The sequence below is a fragment of the Physcomitrium patens genome, chromosome 25 (assembly GCF_059467195.1).
Source record: "Physcomitrium patens ecotype Gransden chromosome 25, ASM5946719v1, whole genome shotgun sequence".
Taxonomy (NCBI): Eukaryota; Viridiplantae; Streptophyta; class Bryopsida; order Funariales; family Funariaceae; genus Physcomitrium; species Physcomitrium patens.
Genome location: NC_143434.1, coordinates 1029280 through 1046680, shown reverse-complemented (window position 1 = coordinate 1046680; position 17401 = coordinate 1029280). Strand labels below are relative to the sequence as shown.

The 17401-nt window shown below is 37.5% G+C and overlaps 3 protein-coding genes across 7 annotated transcripts; 1 reads left to right on the top strand and 2 right to left on the bottom strand.

Moving 5' to 3' along the window:
- Positions 1 to 1775: 1775 nt before the first annotated feature.
- On the bottom strand, positions 1776 to 2817 carry LOC112278298 (octanoyltransferase LIP2, mitochondrial). Its single transcript, XM_024511559.3, has one exon. The coding sequence runs from the start codon at positions 2733 to 2735 to the stop codon at positions 2052 to 2054; it is 684 nt and encodes a 227-aa protein (XP_024367327.1). The 5' UTR covers positions 2736 to 2817; the 3' UTR covers positions 1776 to 2051.
- A 2201-nt stretch (positions 2818 to 5018) lies between these two features.
- LOC112278403 (uncharacterized) lies at positions 5019 to 8898 on the bottom strand. The gene is made up of 10 exons (XM_073532007.2): positions 8745 to 8898; positions 8116 to 8242; positions 7928 to 7958; positions 7591 to 7628; positions 7385 to 7480; positions 6865 to 6997; positions 6557 to 6619; positions 6199 to 6282; positions 5909 to 5972; positions 5019 to 5734 (listed from the first exon to the last, which is right to left on the bottom strand). The coding sequence occupies exons 5-10, from the start codon at positions 7477 to 7479 to the stop codon at positions 5523 to 5525; spliced, it is 651 nt and encodes a 216-aa protein (XP_073388108.1). The 5' UTR covers position 7480; positions 7591 to 7628; positions 7928 to 7958; positions 8116 to 8242; positions 8745 to 8898; the 3' UTR covers positions 5019 to 5522.
- Positions 8899 to 9472: 574 nt separating this feature from the next.
- On the top strand, positions 9473 to 14983 carry LOC112278402 (protein translocase subunit SECA2, chloroplastic). Of its 5 annotated transcripts, none has more exons than XM_024511836.2 (6): positions 9479 to 9746; positions 10232 to 10940; positions 11086 to 11177; positions 11335 to 14156; positions 14327 to 14449; positions 14801 to 14983. In XM_024511836.2, the coding sequence occupies exons 2-4, from the start codon at positions 10460 to 10462 to the stop codon at positions 14089 to 14091; spliced, it is 3330 nt and encodes a 1109-aa protein (XP_024367604.1). In that variant the 5' UTR covers positions 9479 to 9746; positions 10232 to 10459; the 3' UTR covers positions 14092 to 14156; positions 14327 to 14449; positions 14801 to 14983. The 5 variants fall into 5 exon arrangements, with proteins under 5 accessions (XP_024367605.1, XP_024367604.1, XP_024367602.1 ...); XM_024511834.2 differs by having other exon boundaries at positions 14722 to 14983; XM_024511837.3 differs by lacking the exon at positions 14801 to 14983 and having other exon boundaries at positions 9473 to 9746; positions 10473 to 10940; positions 14327 to 14622.
- The last annotated feature ends 2418 nt before the right edge of the window (positions 14984 to 17401 follow it).

Here is a 17401-nt window from a genome sequence, read left to right as displayed (position 1 = left end):
AACATCTGGCAAATATTAGGATTGATCTTTTTGGTGAATTCAATCTTTTTCAAAAAAATTGCACTTGTTGTCAACTTAATTATTAAAAGGTATACAAATTTTGAATTAAAATCAATGGTTCATTCATTAATTATTGAGGTTTAAATCTGCTATAGGAATTACTTGAGATTATTTAGGGTTTGATTAGGGTATGTTTAGGGATCGATTAGGATTTGGTTAAGGTTTGTATAGGTTATGTTTAGGATTTGGTTAGAATTTGGTTAGGATTTGATTAGGGTTTGTTTAGGATTTGGTTAGGATTTGTTTAGGGTTTGGTTAAGATTTGCTTAAAATTTGATTAGGATTTATTTTCGGATTTGGTTAGGATTTGATTAGGATTTGTTTAGGATTTGGTTAGGATTTGACTAGGATTTATTTAAGATTTAGTTAGGATTTGTTTAAGATTTGGCTAGAGTTCATTTAGGATTTGTTTAGGATTTATTTAGGATTTGATTAGAGTTTATTTAGGATTTGATTAGAGTTTATTTAGGATTTGACTAGGATTTATTTTGGATTTGTTAAGGATTTATTTAGAATTTGGTTAGGATTTAATTAAGGTTTCTATTTTAATATTTTGTTAATATTTCTATTTTAATATATTTTTGAATTTCTATGTTATTTCTTTATGATTCTTTAAAGGGTCTATAGGAATACTTTGAGTTTCTTATATCATTCATTTGAAATTTTGATTGAATTTGATGGATGTTTGATCATATTTGCTAATCTTTAATTGTAATTTGTTTAAGAATCTATCAAAGTTGTTAGACTTATTGTTGCGATTTTTCTTTTATCTTCCATAGTGAGGTGCCCTATGCATTCTTAAACCAAACACCTCATAATATGACACTGGTCCTATTTCACTCAAATTATATACAAATACAAAATTTTATGCATCAAATCATAATTATACACATGAAAAGATATGTATTATTAAAATATCCACTTCAAAAGTTAAAATTCAAATAGCTTTTAAAGTTAAAGTCAAAGATTTTTTTATTTAATAAAGAAAACATATCATTAAAAATAATGAATTTTAGACATGATGCAAAGTAAATAGAAACCATGAAATTCATCAAATTAATTTTTAATGTAATCCTAACAAATGCAGCTCATGTCTTAATTTTAACACATCTTAATCTCATTTTAACACCATTTTAACTTTGTTGTTGTTGTTTTTCTTTTTTCTTTTCTTTTTTTCTTTTTTTCCTATCATCATTTTTTGATAGATTTGTCAAAATACAAAACCAACCAAGTGAAGTTTCTTAATTAAAACCAATTACTAACTTTAAAACACACAACCTCTTCTAGCCATATATACCTTCTTGACTCCTGCTTTTTATGTTTCCGGTTAAAGTTGGGCTTGAAGTCGAAGTGGCCTGAGGCGATTTGCAAACCCTAAAATCGGTCGTTGTGCAGCTCGATTCACGTGATTTCGAGAATGTTGGCTGTTAAGAGCACTCGGCCAGAGTCGCCCGCGTCTTCTTCTAATGCCGACTATGGTGCCTTCACATGGGATTTGAAACGAAACAATTAGTTCAATTGGCCAAATGAGCGCCGGAGAAATGTCTACCAAATCCTATGAGACATGGCATTGTTGTCCTACGAAGAATGAATGCCACAGCAAAATCTTTTCGACATCCCGCTTTCACACCAAGTCGCTAGCAAGCGAAATACTGGACCAGCTGTAGTAGCTCCTTACTCACTCCATTACTGCAGCAATTTAGTCATTCCAAACATTTGCAACAACAGAAGACGGGATTAATATGATTGTTCGTCTCATGTCCATCATACGCATAACTACAAAATCCTTTTAAAAAAGCTACACAGCTAGAATTTTAGAACTTGAGCTGACAGCGAATTTCCGTTTAGTTGCTTTGTAGTTCTGTTCTCGTTCTAGTCTACAACATTCAAATCTTCGGAAAAAACGTTACAGTGCAACATCAATTCGCATTCGAAGCAATCCGAACTGCCATTAGGATAATCGAGAAGCACTTGATGAACATGGCCATGAACTATAAGGGCTCCATATCAACGACCGCTTCAAATCCAAATTGCTTGGCCAAGCTCTGAATCAGCTGCTCCGTCACCTCCTCGGCATCCGGTACCACGGGAGAAATCTCTTTCCTCAGCGAAGTCACCTCCTTATCCCGAATACCGCACGGCACTATGTGATCGAAGTAAACCAAATCGGGATTGATATTGAACGCTAGTCCATGGGAGGTAATGCTACCAGAGGAAACCTTAACACCAATAGCGCCAATCTTCCGCAAACCTTCCACCCAAACCCCCGTCTCCTTGTCCATCCTCCCGCGAGCATTCACCCCATGAAATTTGCACACATCCACCATCACATCCTCCAATCGTTCAACAAAAGCCCGCACCCCGACTCGCAACTCTCGTAATCCTAGTATCGGGTAGAGTACCGCCTGCCCAGGGCCGTGGTAAGTGATGTCACCCCCTCTCTCGGTGATGTGCACCTCCGCTCCAATGGCCTTCAGCTCCGCAGGCGACGCTAGCAAATTGTGGAGCGTGCGACGTTTGCCTACTGTGAATGTAGGTGGGTGCTGCAACGAGAGAAGCACATCAGCGCTTCCCTGCCGTCTCCGCTCCACAAGCTGCCGCTGCAGGAGCTCCGATTCGGCATACTTCACAAGCCCACGCATCCGCCACACTTCTAATCTCTTCCCTGCCACCATCGCTGCCACCAACCAAAATTTGCAAATTACAAGGCTCCGCTCTCGCCGAGGTGTCGACGCCGCGATTTCTACACCTCGGATGTTTTGGTCTCCTCAGAAGGCGATCACGATACTTGCAAGTCCTGCGAAAACAATAACCCCCGGCGGGTATATACTTTCCTGAGTAAGGGTATTGGGCAGACATAGGTAAGTGCAATCAATATCCCTCTAGCGGGTATACATTTGCCTTAGTAAGGGTACTGGGTGGATATGGGGCACGCAGCGCAATGTCGGGTACCTTTAGTGGATGAAAGAAAGAACTTGTTGCTGTTTCTTGTTAAAATATAACTAAATTGTACATTGCTATTAAATGGGTTGTATGAAAACTTGAAGACCAATGCTTATATTTTTACACAGTGTTTTAAAAACAAAAAAATGCTCAATAGATTTTGAGAATGATACACATTTTAGGAAGTAAAATTATTTTATAGAGTATACAAGTCAATTTATAATCGTAAGGTACTTGATTTTTAAATATGCATGACTAACTATATGCTAAATTTAATGAGTTCTAATTTTTAGAAAACATTTAAGTTTTTTCAATCAAATATAAAATGTAAGAAGAAGAAGAAGAAGAAGAAGAAACGTTATTTTGGAAAACATTTTTAATATTTTAAAACATTGTTTAGTTAACTCTTTTGGAACTGAAAGTTAAATAGCTAGGCACTAAAGATCCTTTTATTTATATAAATAAATTAGTCATTTCTACCTTATAAATTAAACATACTCATTAATTAGAATATTTACGTGATTTCTAAAATGTTGTGTATTTCTGACTTTATTTATTTATTTATTTATTTTGACATAACAACCTCACTAATCCTTACACATGCAAAATTCAAGATTAATTAAGTTACACCATTAGACATATCAATTTATAATTTTTTTTGCATCATTTTAAATTTTGTAGCAGGTATATAAAACTTTAATATCCTTAAGATATAAATTTTAAATTATTTTTATATCTTCTTTTGCTATCAATGCTATATTTATTTTTTCTTCCATACTTATTTCCTTAAAAGATTTTTTTCTATTATTTGAGTGTTGTATATACTCTTTGAGACAATGTGAAGCTGTAAATTTATTTATATCAAATTTCCATTATTATTATTATTATTATTATTATTATTATTATAAGTTTTATTATTATTTTGGTTTTCATTCTTCAACAAATAAAGAAAATGAACAAGTAGATCAAAGGATCTAAGTGTTTAATTTTTTTACAATAGTACTCTTTTTTGTACATTCTTTTTGAAAAAGTTTACAAAATTAACTTTGTTGTATATTGAAGCAGAGACAAGAATAAAAGTGGCAAAAAAAATCTTATTTATGAAGTTTGTGCAATGCCAACAATTAAAGCTGTGTTATCACCAACCATGTTTTTAAGCAATATAAAATTCTCCAAGATTTGTTTAACAAGAACAATACAAATATCTTACATGAATGTTATTTTTGAAATTATAAAGTTGATTTTCAGGAAGATGAAACATCATAATTTGATTCATATTTTTTATTTTTAATTAAATAGATTTTTCAGTATTTAAATAATAAAATAAAATCCATTTAAGATTTAATGGTTTTGAAAAATTTCTTACCTTGGCTTTGTAAAAAATAAAGCTTTACAGATGTACATTGCTTATTGAGCTCCAAACATACCAAATATATATTCATATATAATATTTATACCAATCTTTTATGAATTTGATAAATTTTAAAATCTATGTTAATTTCTTAAAAAATCACTCATAAAGATAAATATGAAGAATAATGGAAGTATTATGTGATACGAACTATATAGGTGATAAATATCTAAAAATTGGTTGTTGCCTCTAAATGTTTATTTTATAGTTTGACATTGAAACATTTATTCATTTTCTTACCATATATATAAAAATTTAGTATTAGATAATTAAAAAAAATACAAAAATATTGATTTTTTTTTGATATTTTTTTCCTTTGATATATTTAAAACAAAGACATTTCTATGATATTTTCAATTTAAAAACTTGAACTTTGTACAATTTATTTGATGCAAGTACACACCATTCAATTACAGTTTTAAGATCATCTTTGACCGAAATCCCACAAGCATTGATTTCTTTAACTTTTATTTTTTTTTCTGGATAAAACCCAACTTACTAAATTAGAATATTTTTGGGTCAAAGTATAATTCTTCCTTTGACTCCACCAAAATCAACTTAGTTTTTTTGTATATTTTTTTCGTTTTACCCACCAACTCAAGTATGTAGCAACCTTAAGAAATAATCCTTTGTTTCTTTTAAGTGTGTTGGTAGAATAGACCATCAGTCTTACCTGTTGAATCTTACGGTTTCTTCATTCTACCAAACCGAAAAAACATAATTGAAAATTACCTAATCCAAGTGAAGAAGCTCTCGATGTCTTGGTGCAAACCAGCTCTTTAGAGTGCACCGTATTTTTCCAGCTTCCTCTGGTCATCTACTATTCCTGAGCAAACTTTAATACTAAGTTGATGAAGGTAATGCTCTATCCGCTCATTTTCTTTAAAAAATCTGCTGATTACGTGGTGCTAGGTTGCTGAAGCCGCTTCTAGAGAGGAACAAACAAATCAAAATAGTTGCAGCTGAAATTAAGAGCACTAAATAGATAGATGGATTGAGTTGCTTTGACAGCCCAAAACCTGGTTCATAATCGAAATCAAGTCCTTTTGTAAGGATTTTGGCCGGTTTGAAGGAATTTTCTTTGGGTGGTGGTTTATTTCCCTGCTCCTCAAACAGTGCCTTTACCGAAACATTTTTCTTGTGGAGCTGGTGAGATGGTAGTTCGGGGTTTTCCCTTGTCAAACAGGCCATGACCTCTTATAAGTGCAGCATCAACTGTAGTAGCTAATGGATCAAGGATAAAGTCCAGCGTAACGGGAACATGATTGGGAAGAAATATAGAAGTTGTTCGGTTGTAGTACACGGGGGCGCTCGCTGTCACTGCAAATCTCATGTAAACATTCAAAACTAGTTGTTGTCAACCCGCATCAAGAATAGGTCAGTGAAGTAAGCCATTGCTATCTGTCTATCTATTTATCTATCTGACTATCTTTTCTTTTAATTTAAAAAAAAAAAAAAAATTGTATGAAAGAAAAAGGATTTTAAGATACCAACCTCCGTAAACTTGCCCACGAACTAGAAGGCGGTAATAGTCTCCAAATCTAGTGCTCGCTTTCATCTGAAATAGTCAAAATTTCATCAAATTTTATTTGTGTCTGTGGGTATTCATCATACAAATTGACGATGAGTCTGGGGTAAAATACATCGTGGACGTGATATATACATGTCCTGACTTATAGAAAAACTTACAAAGAGAAGACCAATGTCACAAGGTACTACATGAATTTCTTAAAACAAGTTAGACTACAAGAATGCATGAAAGTGAAATTGGTATTAAAACGCACAGAATGGCTTACGCCCGTGATATCATTTGTAGCAGCCACTGGCCGTCCTTCCTTTAATGACATGACACACCCATGTACTCCTGACTGAAATGGCCACAATCATTAGATTTCGTTAGTTGTAAACACCCACTGATCAGGTCATGCTGCGCGGCTTTCATCATCTTTCCCTTGTCCAGATCGCAGTGTTCCACTCTTACCTTCATTCCTGAGATGCTATTTCTTAAGTTCTGGGCCTTCCATTCACTCCATTCACCATATTCAAAAAGATAAGTGTTCAAAAGCAAAAGCTACCACTTTACTTAGGATTTGACCAAATCTTCAATCATCCGCCATGAAATTTAGAAACCTATACACCCACCGTGACTGTGGCCGCCACAAGCTCTGGCATGCTCTTTCGATGATCATTCCAGACGCGGAAAATCTAAAAAACAGCCAGTTTTTGCTCTTCTTAGTTCGGCTTCACTCGGATGTCAGAACGCGCAAGAACGCGTCAGAACTAGCGTTACAAGCACTGCGAAATTATGTAACGAAACGTCAGAAGTAATAAATATCAACATTCTCCATTAACCGGTACTACACCACATTGTAGGAGGGACGTTGAAAATTGTCCAGGAAGCTCATAGCAGAAATAAAGGACCACATTTGAAGTGGATCAGGGTGAAGCACCTGGTCAGGGAAATCACGGTTAAGATAGACATTGTGCGCATTATTTCTAGTGGGACCCGGCTTTGCAACAGCAAAACCATCTGAGTTCCTGGATGGGAATAGATGCAGATGTATCTTGTCCACTATAAGAGGCCTGCACAAGTTTTCACTACAGCCAAAATTGAGAGAATTGATGATCTTCAGCTTAGTGAAGCTGGCCAAACATCGTCTTTTATCAGGTAGCAAACTAGCACAATGTTGAAACAAGATGGGCCACATTGATCCCCCAAAAATTTATAGAAAGCAGTTCAGGTGGCTAGGGTTACGGTTTTAGTCAAATCCTTCAAGCTACACTAAGCGTTGCCAATGGATCGGGCTTCCATCAATGCGATTCACCAGTCAACATGTAGTATGAGGGAAGAGAAAAATCCTTGGGTGCATGTTGTAAGATGGAACCCAGAAGAGCAAAAGAAGCTGTAGATTTTTACTTGGAACGTAGAGCACACAAATCAATAACATCCAATAAGGAAAAAAATCTGACCGTGGGATCCTTTTTATAGTTATAGCAGAGCCAATCCGAAAGCAGAAGCACCAACGCTCGCCCAAGAGGCTCGTCTCCATGGATGTTTCCCACATTCTGAACCATCAAAACATAACTCAGTTTTTGCAACTACTGAAATCCTTATTAAATTTCTGATGAGGAATGAGAAAATTAATGAGAAAAAGAAAAAGAAAAAGAAAAAACACCTTATATGCAGGTTCAGGCTCAGAGACTCCAGGTTTGTCTGAAATTTCCAATGCCCACGACATCCACAAACAATAGGCACTATGAGTTCGGACCGAAACCTTGTAAGACACCTTGCTCCGACGCTTCTGTGAGGCTCGATAATCACTTTCTGTACCTTAGTTCCACATGAGCTCCATGGCAACCTTTGAGAACATGCAACTGTATTGTAGTTGTTAACTTCTACTCTCAAAAATCATTGTGATGTTAGGAAGTGAGGAATTCATGCAGTGTAAGAGAAGATATATAAGGAAACAAAGATATTGAAGTCCAGAACGAGCGGAAAATGCAGATCCTTACCAAGAGCAAACCAAGAGTGCTATTCCCTATTCTGCATCCACAAAACATTCACCCTGCACAAATAAGTTTCCAAAAACAGTCCTCTTGTACAAGAAACGCCAATCTCTATCACACAACTGGAAACTCCTCTCTCACCGATCAAAAGAGTCCAGATCCATGTTAGGTATCCGAGTGAGGAAGAGGCGTACGTGTAAAGTCTCGATATATGTCTGCAACGCCGAGTGAAATTTTTAAGAACTACCTCCAATTCCAAGTTACTTTTGCAGTGAGCTTCAACAGAGGCATTGGATGGAGTAGTAGCTTCCACTTTCGTAGCTGCAAAAATATGAAAGCTTCAATCATCAGACATGATTGACTCGATACTAAGAGGTACAAGGTGAAGAAGTGGATCGAATGCTTTAAGTTCCTCTAAAAAAATCCTCAACAAAAACGTAACTTGAACTTAAACAATTTTGCTCGATTTAGCTATTATAAGATCGAGAACAATCATTCAGTTTCGAATTCCGTTCTGATTGCGCAGAATCGTATAATACCACGCCCTCCCTTGCTCATTTTATACATATATATGGAGTGAGAGAGGGAGCATTGCCAAGCCACCTCAGGGTGAGAATAGAAAGGTTTGCTGAACGTATTTCAGTTAATAAAGAGCATTTAGAAGAACTAAGTGTGACAACACAAATGAACAGCACACAGGTAAAAAATTCTTGCGGAGGAAACCCAAGCGAATTCCGTCTATCTGCCAAGACATGGCATTGATTGCAATCTTGGACTTCCTCAGAACTCAAAAAGGAATCTACGTAAAATTAAGTGGAGATACTTTTGATCCCATAACTAGCAGAGATTGCCAAGTCCAAACACACGAGCACCACGAACAAACACTTTGCAGCAGCAGCCACTGTTTCGCGACCACACGAGCCCCACTTCCGGACCTCCCAGACCTCTTCTCGGTTTGCTACAACTCCCCTATTCTCTCATACATGGCCTACACAGATTGCTGCCCTCGAAATCCTTTCCAAAGCTCTAACAGGTCCTATCAGTTCTCTCCTTGAACACAAAAATCTCTCGGGATTCATCACAATCGTCACACAAGAACGCGAGGGCATTTCCCTCCCGAAACTACCCAGATCTCTTGTAACACTATCTTTTGCTGCATCTGAAGTCAGAACCCAACTTCCAATTGCGAAACCGCAACATTCGAGTACTCTCCTAATCGGACATACATGCACTAAAGCTTCTCCCATGCTGCATGAGGTATCAGACGCTCTAAAACCTTTGCAACATTCGATGCGAGTACCGTCCGGATTGCATGACGCAGTAGTAATTTTGATCCGCACTTGACACTACATAGTTGTTCACTTCACAAGCCAAAACTGACAACGCGAAGTCACAGAGCAAATTAAGACTCACTGGGTTGGTCTACAATTCCTCATGCACTTCGTGCTGACCAGCACAGTGTGGAATAAGAGACAAAAGACGGTCATTCATCCATCACCAGACATAACTGTGGTTGAACCTTCAGAAGTGGGTTGAACAAGGACATGTAGAAATAGTGGAACTCGAGGGTTTAAATGCAAAATGACACATATCACACCTGTCGCTGGAGGTGTAAATCGTGACTCGTCTTCTTTTGGAACCTCACGCTTGCCCTCTGGGTTTTATGAAGGCAACTTTATCCACAAAGTACCTACGATAACGGCTCCTCTCGATTTTTATTATTCATCTCCTTAATGTGACAACAGGCAATTCGCCTCCTTCTGCTGGGTAGTGGACTGTGGCTGTTCATCGTCGGAAAGTGAGGAAATTAGCTGCTGGTCTTCAGGTGAGTCTATCGCTTTTCCACTTAACTGATGGCAGCTTGAGAGGTTGATACAATAAGTTTCGAAGGAAGAATTTGAGTATGAAACGTCCACAGAATCTGCGCCAGGTTGAAGCTGCTGCTTGTGGCATAATGGATTTGGTGGAAGGAATTGCTTCTTCTGGACTTTATTAAGGTGGCATCGCGGTGAATTGTGGGGTGGCCTTTTTCATTCAAGCACCAGAACATCCAGTCGTTTCAGCTGTGGATTTAAAGTTAAATTAAATGGTTAAACTATTACAATCGTCACACAAGAACACGAGGGTTTCATGGATTTGTAGTAGGTCTTTTGGATTACACGGGGACCTGAGAGAGAGTTAGTGCCGCGCTCGCAAGTTATGATGAATGGGCTCTCTCAAGTCATGTCAGAAACTCAAGAATGTTTTGATGGTGGTTTGCAAGCAAGAGAGCGATAATTTTTGATTGTGGTCTGTTATGCCTTCGTGCAGATCTCGGCGCAGACATTTTGCTAAGAATTAGGTTAAATGATCTGTGTAACATTGATAGGATCTTTGGTATGAAACTTTAGGTTATACTTGCGCATGAACAACTTTCTCCATACCGAGCATTTAGTTGAGATTATGCATTCTGGCTACTGAGGAGGTTTCTTGGGTTCAAGGTCGCAGACCAATAGAGGGATTCAAGGGTTTTTTTAAGGTTTTGCCTACGGGCTTTGGATGCCCATGGCAGGTATGCAGCCTACGCGCCTGCTGGGCATCGACAGGGCCCCCAATTATCAGGGTGCGCCACCCGCGGCTGTATGGAAGAGTGCATTTCGTGATGTAGGGTGCCAAAATTCGTCGCTTTGTTCTGCTTTTTTAGGTTTTAGAGGATTGAGATTAGTGGTGGTGAAGAAGGCGGAGGAGTCGCTGGGTGGACGGAATTATAAAAAGCAGCCTTACGGAGTGACCCAGAATGCACTGGCTGTGGACACCAATCCAGCGACCACAGAACATTCTTCAGCGTGGAAGAAATTTCGCTCAGCAATAGGAAATGCAAATCAAACTATGCAGAAGGTCGGGAAGTTGAATCACTGGGTGGTGCGCGACTACGACAAGCTCGTCAATGCAGTCAACAGTCTGGAGACGTATATGAGGAGTCTCTCAGATGCTCAACTTCGTGGCAAGACAGATGAGTTCAGAGAGCGCCTTAAGAAGGGTGAGAGTTCATTATATCAAATACTCTCAAAAAACTATGCAAATTGTTTTCTTAGAATGGATAGCCTGTGAGTGGGTATGTCACCGATGTCATTATGCAATATGACCACAAATAGTGTAACTTCTGTGCAACTTTGCGCTTTCAGGCGAGACACTCGACGAAATCCAGGTCGAAGCATTCGCAGTGGTCCGAGAAGCAGCTAGACGCACTCTTGGTATGCGACACTTTGACGTCCAGGTGATCGAATCGTGCTTTACATCTTCTTGCAACTATTTAAATCTGTTTGATCTCATTTGGCTTTATTAACAGCACGTCTAGAATGTCAGTTTTACTCGTTACGATTGTCGAAAACAAAACTTTAATGGGTTGTCCGCTCTTGTCTTCTTTTTTCCAGATTATAGGAGGAGCAGTGCTGCATAATGGCGCCATAGCCGAGATGCGCACCGGAGAAGGAAAAACTTTGGTGTCGCCCCTAGCAGCTTACTTGAATTCTTTGTCAGGGGAGGGCGTACACGTAGTGACTGTGAACGATTATTTGGCTCAGCGGGACGGAGAATGGATGGGTCGAATACATCGTTTCTTGGGGCTTTCTGTGGGCTTGATACAGTCAGGTATGGAGCCTGCTGAAAGAAGAGCTGCTTACGCTTGCGACATCACATACTCCAACAACTCAGAGCTTGGGTTCGACTACCTTCGCGACAACATTAGTGACAAAGAGGAGGATCTCGTCATGCGGTGGCCCAAGCCATTCAACTTCGCAATTGTGGACGAGGTTGATTCTGTTTTGATTGATGAGGGTCGCAATCCGTTGCTGATCAGTACCCAGTCTAGTAAGGATGCGGGGCGTTACCCAGCCGCTGCTGAAGTAGCTGCGCTGCTCATCCCAGATTTCCATTACAAAGTCAACATCAAGGAGAAGAGTTTGGATTTGACAGAGGAGGGTGTGGCAGCTGCAGAGCTTGCGCTCGACACTCAAGACCTCTGGGACGATAAGGACCCCTGGGCCCGGTTCGTGATTACAGCGCTGAAAGCCAAGGAGTTTCACATCCGAGACGTGCACTATATCGTCAAAGATGGCCAGATTCAGATTGTAGATGAGTTCACAGGACGCGTGGTGGAGAATCGGCGCTGGTCAGAGGGCATTCATCAGGCAGTGGAAGCCAAGGAGGGTGTGCACATTCAAGCGGATTCAATGACCGTGGCGCAAATCACATATCAGTCCTTCTTCAAGCTTTATCCTAAGCTCTCTGGCATGACAGGTACTGCGAAAACCGAGGAAGCGGAGTTCCTAAAGATGTTCAAAATGCCTGTTGTAGAAGTACCTACGAATCTTCCGAACATCCGACAAGACCTCCCCCTCCAGCTCTTTCCCACCACACGAGGCAAATGGGACCGAGTGCGGGAAGAGGTTTCTCTGATGTATTCTCAGGGCCGTCCCGTTCTGGTAGGAACCACTAGCGTTGAACAGTCTGAGCATCTCTCAGATCTTCTTCAGGAATGGGGCATACCACACAACATTCTCAATGCGCGTCCGAAGTACGCTGCCCGTGAGGCTGAGATAGTCGCACAGGCCGGACGCAGAAATGCCATCACCATAGCCACTAACATGGCTGGTCGCGGGACTGACATCATATTGGGCGGCAACCCTGAAATGCTGGCTAAGGAGATTGTAGAAAGCAGGCTTTTGGGCTTTCTCACTTCAGATGGACCGAATGTTGATACTGACGGGGCGCCCCTTTCCCAAATGGCACTGTCGAAGATCGAGGTTGGGCCTATCACACAAGCGAAACTAGCGAGAGCGAGCCTTGCTGCGAAATATGCTCTAGGGATGAACGGGAAAGTGTCCAACTACCGACAGGCAAAGGAAACCGTAGCTGCTGCCTTCGAGCTGGCGAAGACCGAGAAAGAGGAAGATCTTATAGAGATGGCAACAGGCAAGGGCGCTGAGATCATCACCCTCGGGCCAACGATTGCTCTAGCTTATCTCTCCACCTTGCGGGAATGTCAAGTCCACTGCCGCAATGAAGGCACAGAGGTGAAGCGTTTGGGGGGTCTCCACGTCATTGGTACAGCACTCCACGAGTCTCGTCGTATTGACAATCAGCTTCGAGGCCGTGCAGCTCGTCAAGGCGATCCTGGATCAACCCGATTCATGATCAGCTTGGAAGACGAAATGTTCCGGAAATTCAACACGGACTGGGCGAATAGCATTGTCCTCAGACTGGGGTTGGAGGAAAATGTCCCACTCGAGTATGGTTCCCTCACCAAGCAGCTCCTGTCCCTCCAGACGGCAGCTGAACGATACTATTTTGGTATCAGAAAATCTCTCGTTGAATTTGATGAGGTCTTAGAGGTCCAGAGGAACCACGTCTACACTCTCCGTCAGTCCTTGCTGCTGGATGATGCAGATAGTACCCATCAGCGCTTGCTACAGTACATGCAAGCAGTGGCCGACGAGATGGTCCTCGCATATGTGCATCCCTCCAAGCCACCGACTGCTTGGGAGCTTGATTCCGTCCTGGAGGAGTTCCACGACCTTTGCTATAAAACTTCAGGGCGGCAACAAAACTCAGATGAGCACCAAACTCCCTACGTTTCCCACTCTGACGTATTGAGTGGTGTTACGTCAGCTATGCTCATCGAGGGGCTACGCCACTGTGAAAAGGTAGATGTAGATTTTCTCAAGTTGCCAGGTTTGCCAATGCCTTTCGAAGGGCACAGGAATCTCCGCTTCAAGGCTGGCTCCATCTCGCGGTGGATGGATATTATTTCAGATCCTGCAGCTGAGAGGGGAAAGTATGACCGTGAGGTACACTTGCTGAGGAAATACGTTGGTGATTTAATTATTGGCATGTTTGAGGAGAAGTTGAAGGGAACCTTGGTGCCTCACTACCAGATTGAACAAGTAGAGCGAGCTGTGGCACTGAATGCTCTTGATCGCTACTGGAGGGATCACCTTGTGAACATGAACCGACTGCGAGCTGCTGTCAACGTCCGCTGCTTCGGTCACATGAATCCTCTTGAAGAGTACAAGATTGATGGCTGCCGATTTTTTATTTCCATGCTGAGTGCTGCAAGACGAACTACTGTGGAGTCGTTGCTGCGACCTTGGATTCTTGATGATAGGCCTGAAGGCGTCGATTTCGCTTGATCTTAGCTCTTCAGATTCATGTTATGATCAAATGCTGGCAACCTATGATCGATGACGAATTTCATGTATGAGATTTTTAGACCCAAATCTGGCTTCTTCAAGCATGCTTTACGTCATGACATCTCCTTAATTTTTTATTTTTTGTTACCTGGGTTGAACTCAATGTATGTTTTTGCTAAATCGATGATCGGTTTTGGATGGCAGTTGAGTTGACAAATTTTGGTTTTCTTTTCAGGGTGATCTGGAGCCATGTCTGATACGTCTGATGCAAAGTTGGTGTAAGCGAAGGAAAATCTCCTGATGATGCTGCGGAATAGAAGCCTTAGACTTTACCTTCGGAATTTCCTTGGAGTGAGGGGTACGTTCAGTATTGGCATATTTGGAAAGTTTTCTGGAAGTTTTGGCTTCTTGTGCCGTCTCTGTGTAGCATGAGATCTGCAAAATCATGCGTCACCTGTGTACAATGGCAAATGTTCGTGTACGAGTATGATAAATGATAAAACATAAACACTATCTTCAAATTTAAGCTTATATCAATATTCCGCACATGTAATATGCACTGGTGGTGTTCTTGCATCCAAGCAGAAAGTCAGTATGCTTCGATTAAGTATTCATGATACTATAATGCAGACCATTGAAGACCTCAACCCCTTCGTACAGGGCATCTCGTATATATGCTCTGCATTGAGCTACTGTTCTATGTTTACAGGCTGTGAAGTGAATCGACGAGGAAACTCTTCATTGAGAATTTTGACACTAACCCATCTGAAGCAGGTAGGCCAAAGTTGCGAAATGGACACTCTTTAGGCACTCGCTCCGTTCCTTAAGCTTCACATGTTCTGGACCATGGTATTAACAAGAGTTCCCAGTAGTTTCTTATTTTACCGTATAATGTGGCTCAAAGTGTCTTTCTCAAAACCATTGTGAACTATTGTGATGTTTCGTTGTTACATATTAGCAGATGTGTTACACATTAATTCTCTTTAAACAACAGGATATCAACCATCTATATAAATAACTGCGTGTGGTTTTTAGAGAGCTGTACATGTATATTAATGGATAGTCTAATCATATTTAAAAAATTAAAAAATAAATCATTTATTTCTTTTATATAATTGTTTGATTATTTCTATAAAACAAGTGTAGTGCGTAGTTACAATATTATGTTTAAAAAGTAAAAGATCAGATGTTAATTTCAAATTTAAACTTGAAATTAAATATTGATAAAATTACAGTTTTATAAATTGTTAAAAAAAAAAAAAAAAAAAAAAAAAAAAAAATTGTGCTCAAAAACCTCAGCAATAGACTATTTAAAAATATTTGTTGAAAAGCATAGTTGTGTATTTATTGGTCGAATATCTATATCTAAAATTATAAATTAAATCCAAAGAAGAACTTAATTAAGAATATAATCTATTTACAGAACTTGCAGAAACAAAAAGACTTCTTCCAACTTCCAATGTTTTTTTTTTTTAAATCTTGCTGATGTGGCATAATAATTACCACATGTGTATAAATTTATATACATAAAATTTTAATTATTAAATGTGTATAAATTTTTATATATTTATATGGAAAATAGCTTAAATTGATTATATTTTGAAATAAATAATTTAAAAAATAAAATACAATATTTAAATAAAAAACTTAAAGAATTTATATATATTCTTAGAATATGAGGAAATACGTATTGCTGCTAATTATATATATATATGTTACTAGTAGATATATGTATACACATATAACTTGGTATTAAATTTTTTTTAAAATATATAAATATATATTGAATTATAATCTAAAAATATCTATTTTTAATATAAATCTAATTAGGTCTAATTTTATATTGTATTATTATAAAAATACATATGGTCAATCAAATATTACCAAAAACTCCTTGTATTTGATTTTATTGTCATTCAATAAAAAGAAGTAGATATAAGTTAGTAGAAGTAAGCAAAAGTAGATAGAAATACATTAGAAAGATAATATCTATCTTAAGAAGCTATAAGAAAGTTTTTTTAGATGTAAAGTAGATGATTAGACTTTTATAGATATGTCATGTGGCTATTACAACTTCTTCCGCAAGTTTCTTCTATTTAGTTCTATTGGAAGCAATTTATACAATTCATGCTTTAGCTAATAGCCTTGCCATCTCTAAGAGGCTTCTACAAGGCCTTTTTTGTAGGTAATATATATTAAAGCAAGAGTGAGGTTATTTTTTTTAAATCCTATTAGCATGTTTTTTTGAATTCTAGTCATGGTTTAAGACTATATAGTCTCTTTATATTTCATAATTGTCATTATATTTCTTTCTTATTACCATCTCTTCTTTCTTTATTTTCTCTTTTCTTAGGTAGAACATAAGTATATTGTCTTTTAGATTTTATTTAGATTTATTTCTTTAATAATTTAACAAAATTTCTATTTTTTTATGGTTAATTATTTTTAGCAATGAATAAATTATCCTACATCTTTAAAAATATTATTGTAATTTGTAGTTTATGAATTAGCTACCATTATTTTTATTTTTATTTTATTTTATTTTATTTTATTTTATTGTTAGCATTTATTTCTTCTTTAAACAAAGAAATTTAACTCTTTATAATAAATTTTAAAAAATTATTAAAGATTGCAAGTTATAATCTTCTATTTAGAATTTTAGACTTCTTAGTATTATCTATTATAGAGATGGAAGAAAAACAAACTGTAGATGCTATATTTAATAGAGGTGAAAATAGATTTATAACTATTGCAAATCTTTTCATATATTTTAATATTTTTTATGTAAAAATCTCTTATATTAGCAATCAGAATTATTATATTACTATTGATATATGTAAAAAAAAAAAAGTTGACATTAAAGTCTTATATTTGCACTAAAAAGTCGTGTAGTTAAAAGAAGAAAATATAATTAAACCAACTTCAAAAGTATATCCTAAAAGTTATTTTTTACAAGTATGAAACAACCAAAGATTAGTATATATATATGAAACAACCAAAGATTAGTATATATATATATATATATATATATATATATATATATAAGTATTTTTAAATCAAATAATTTTTTTGAAATTTTTTTCAATAAGTCAAATTCTTTTTAAGGTTACTTCTTTTTTAATACCTTGAAGGAATTGCTCAAGTAGGATTGATAAACATACTTCTATCTATGAATATTATTTCTTGATTAATATTTTTTGTATAGAAATATTCATTACTTTTATATAATATAAAATTATTTTTTAAAGTATTTATAGTTAATTTTGGAGAAAATAATAAAAACAATTAGTAAGAATGAAATTTTAATTTT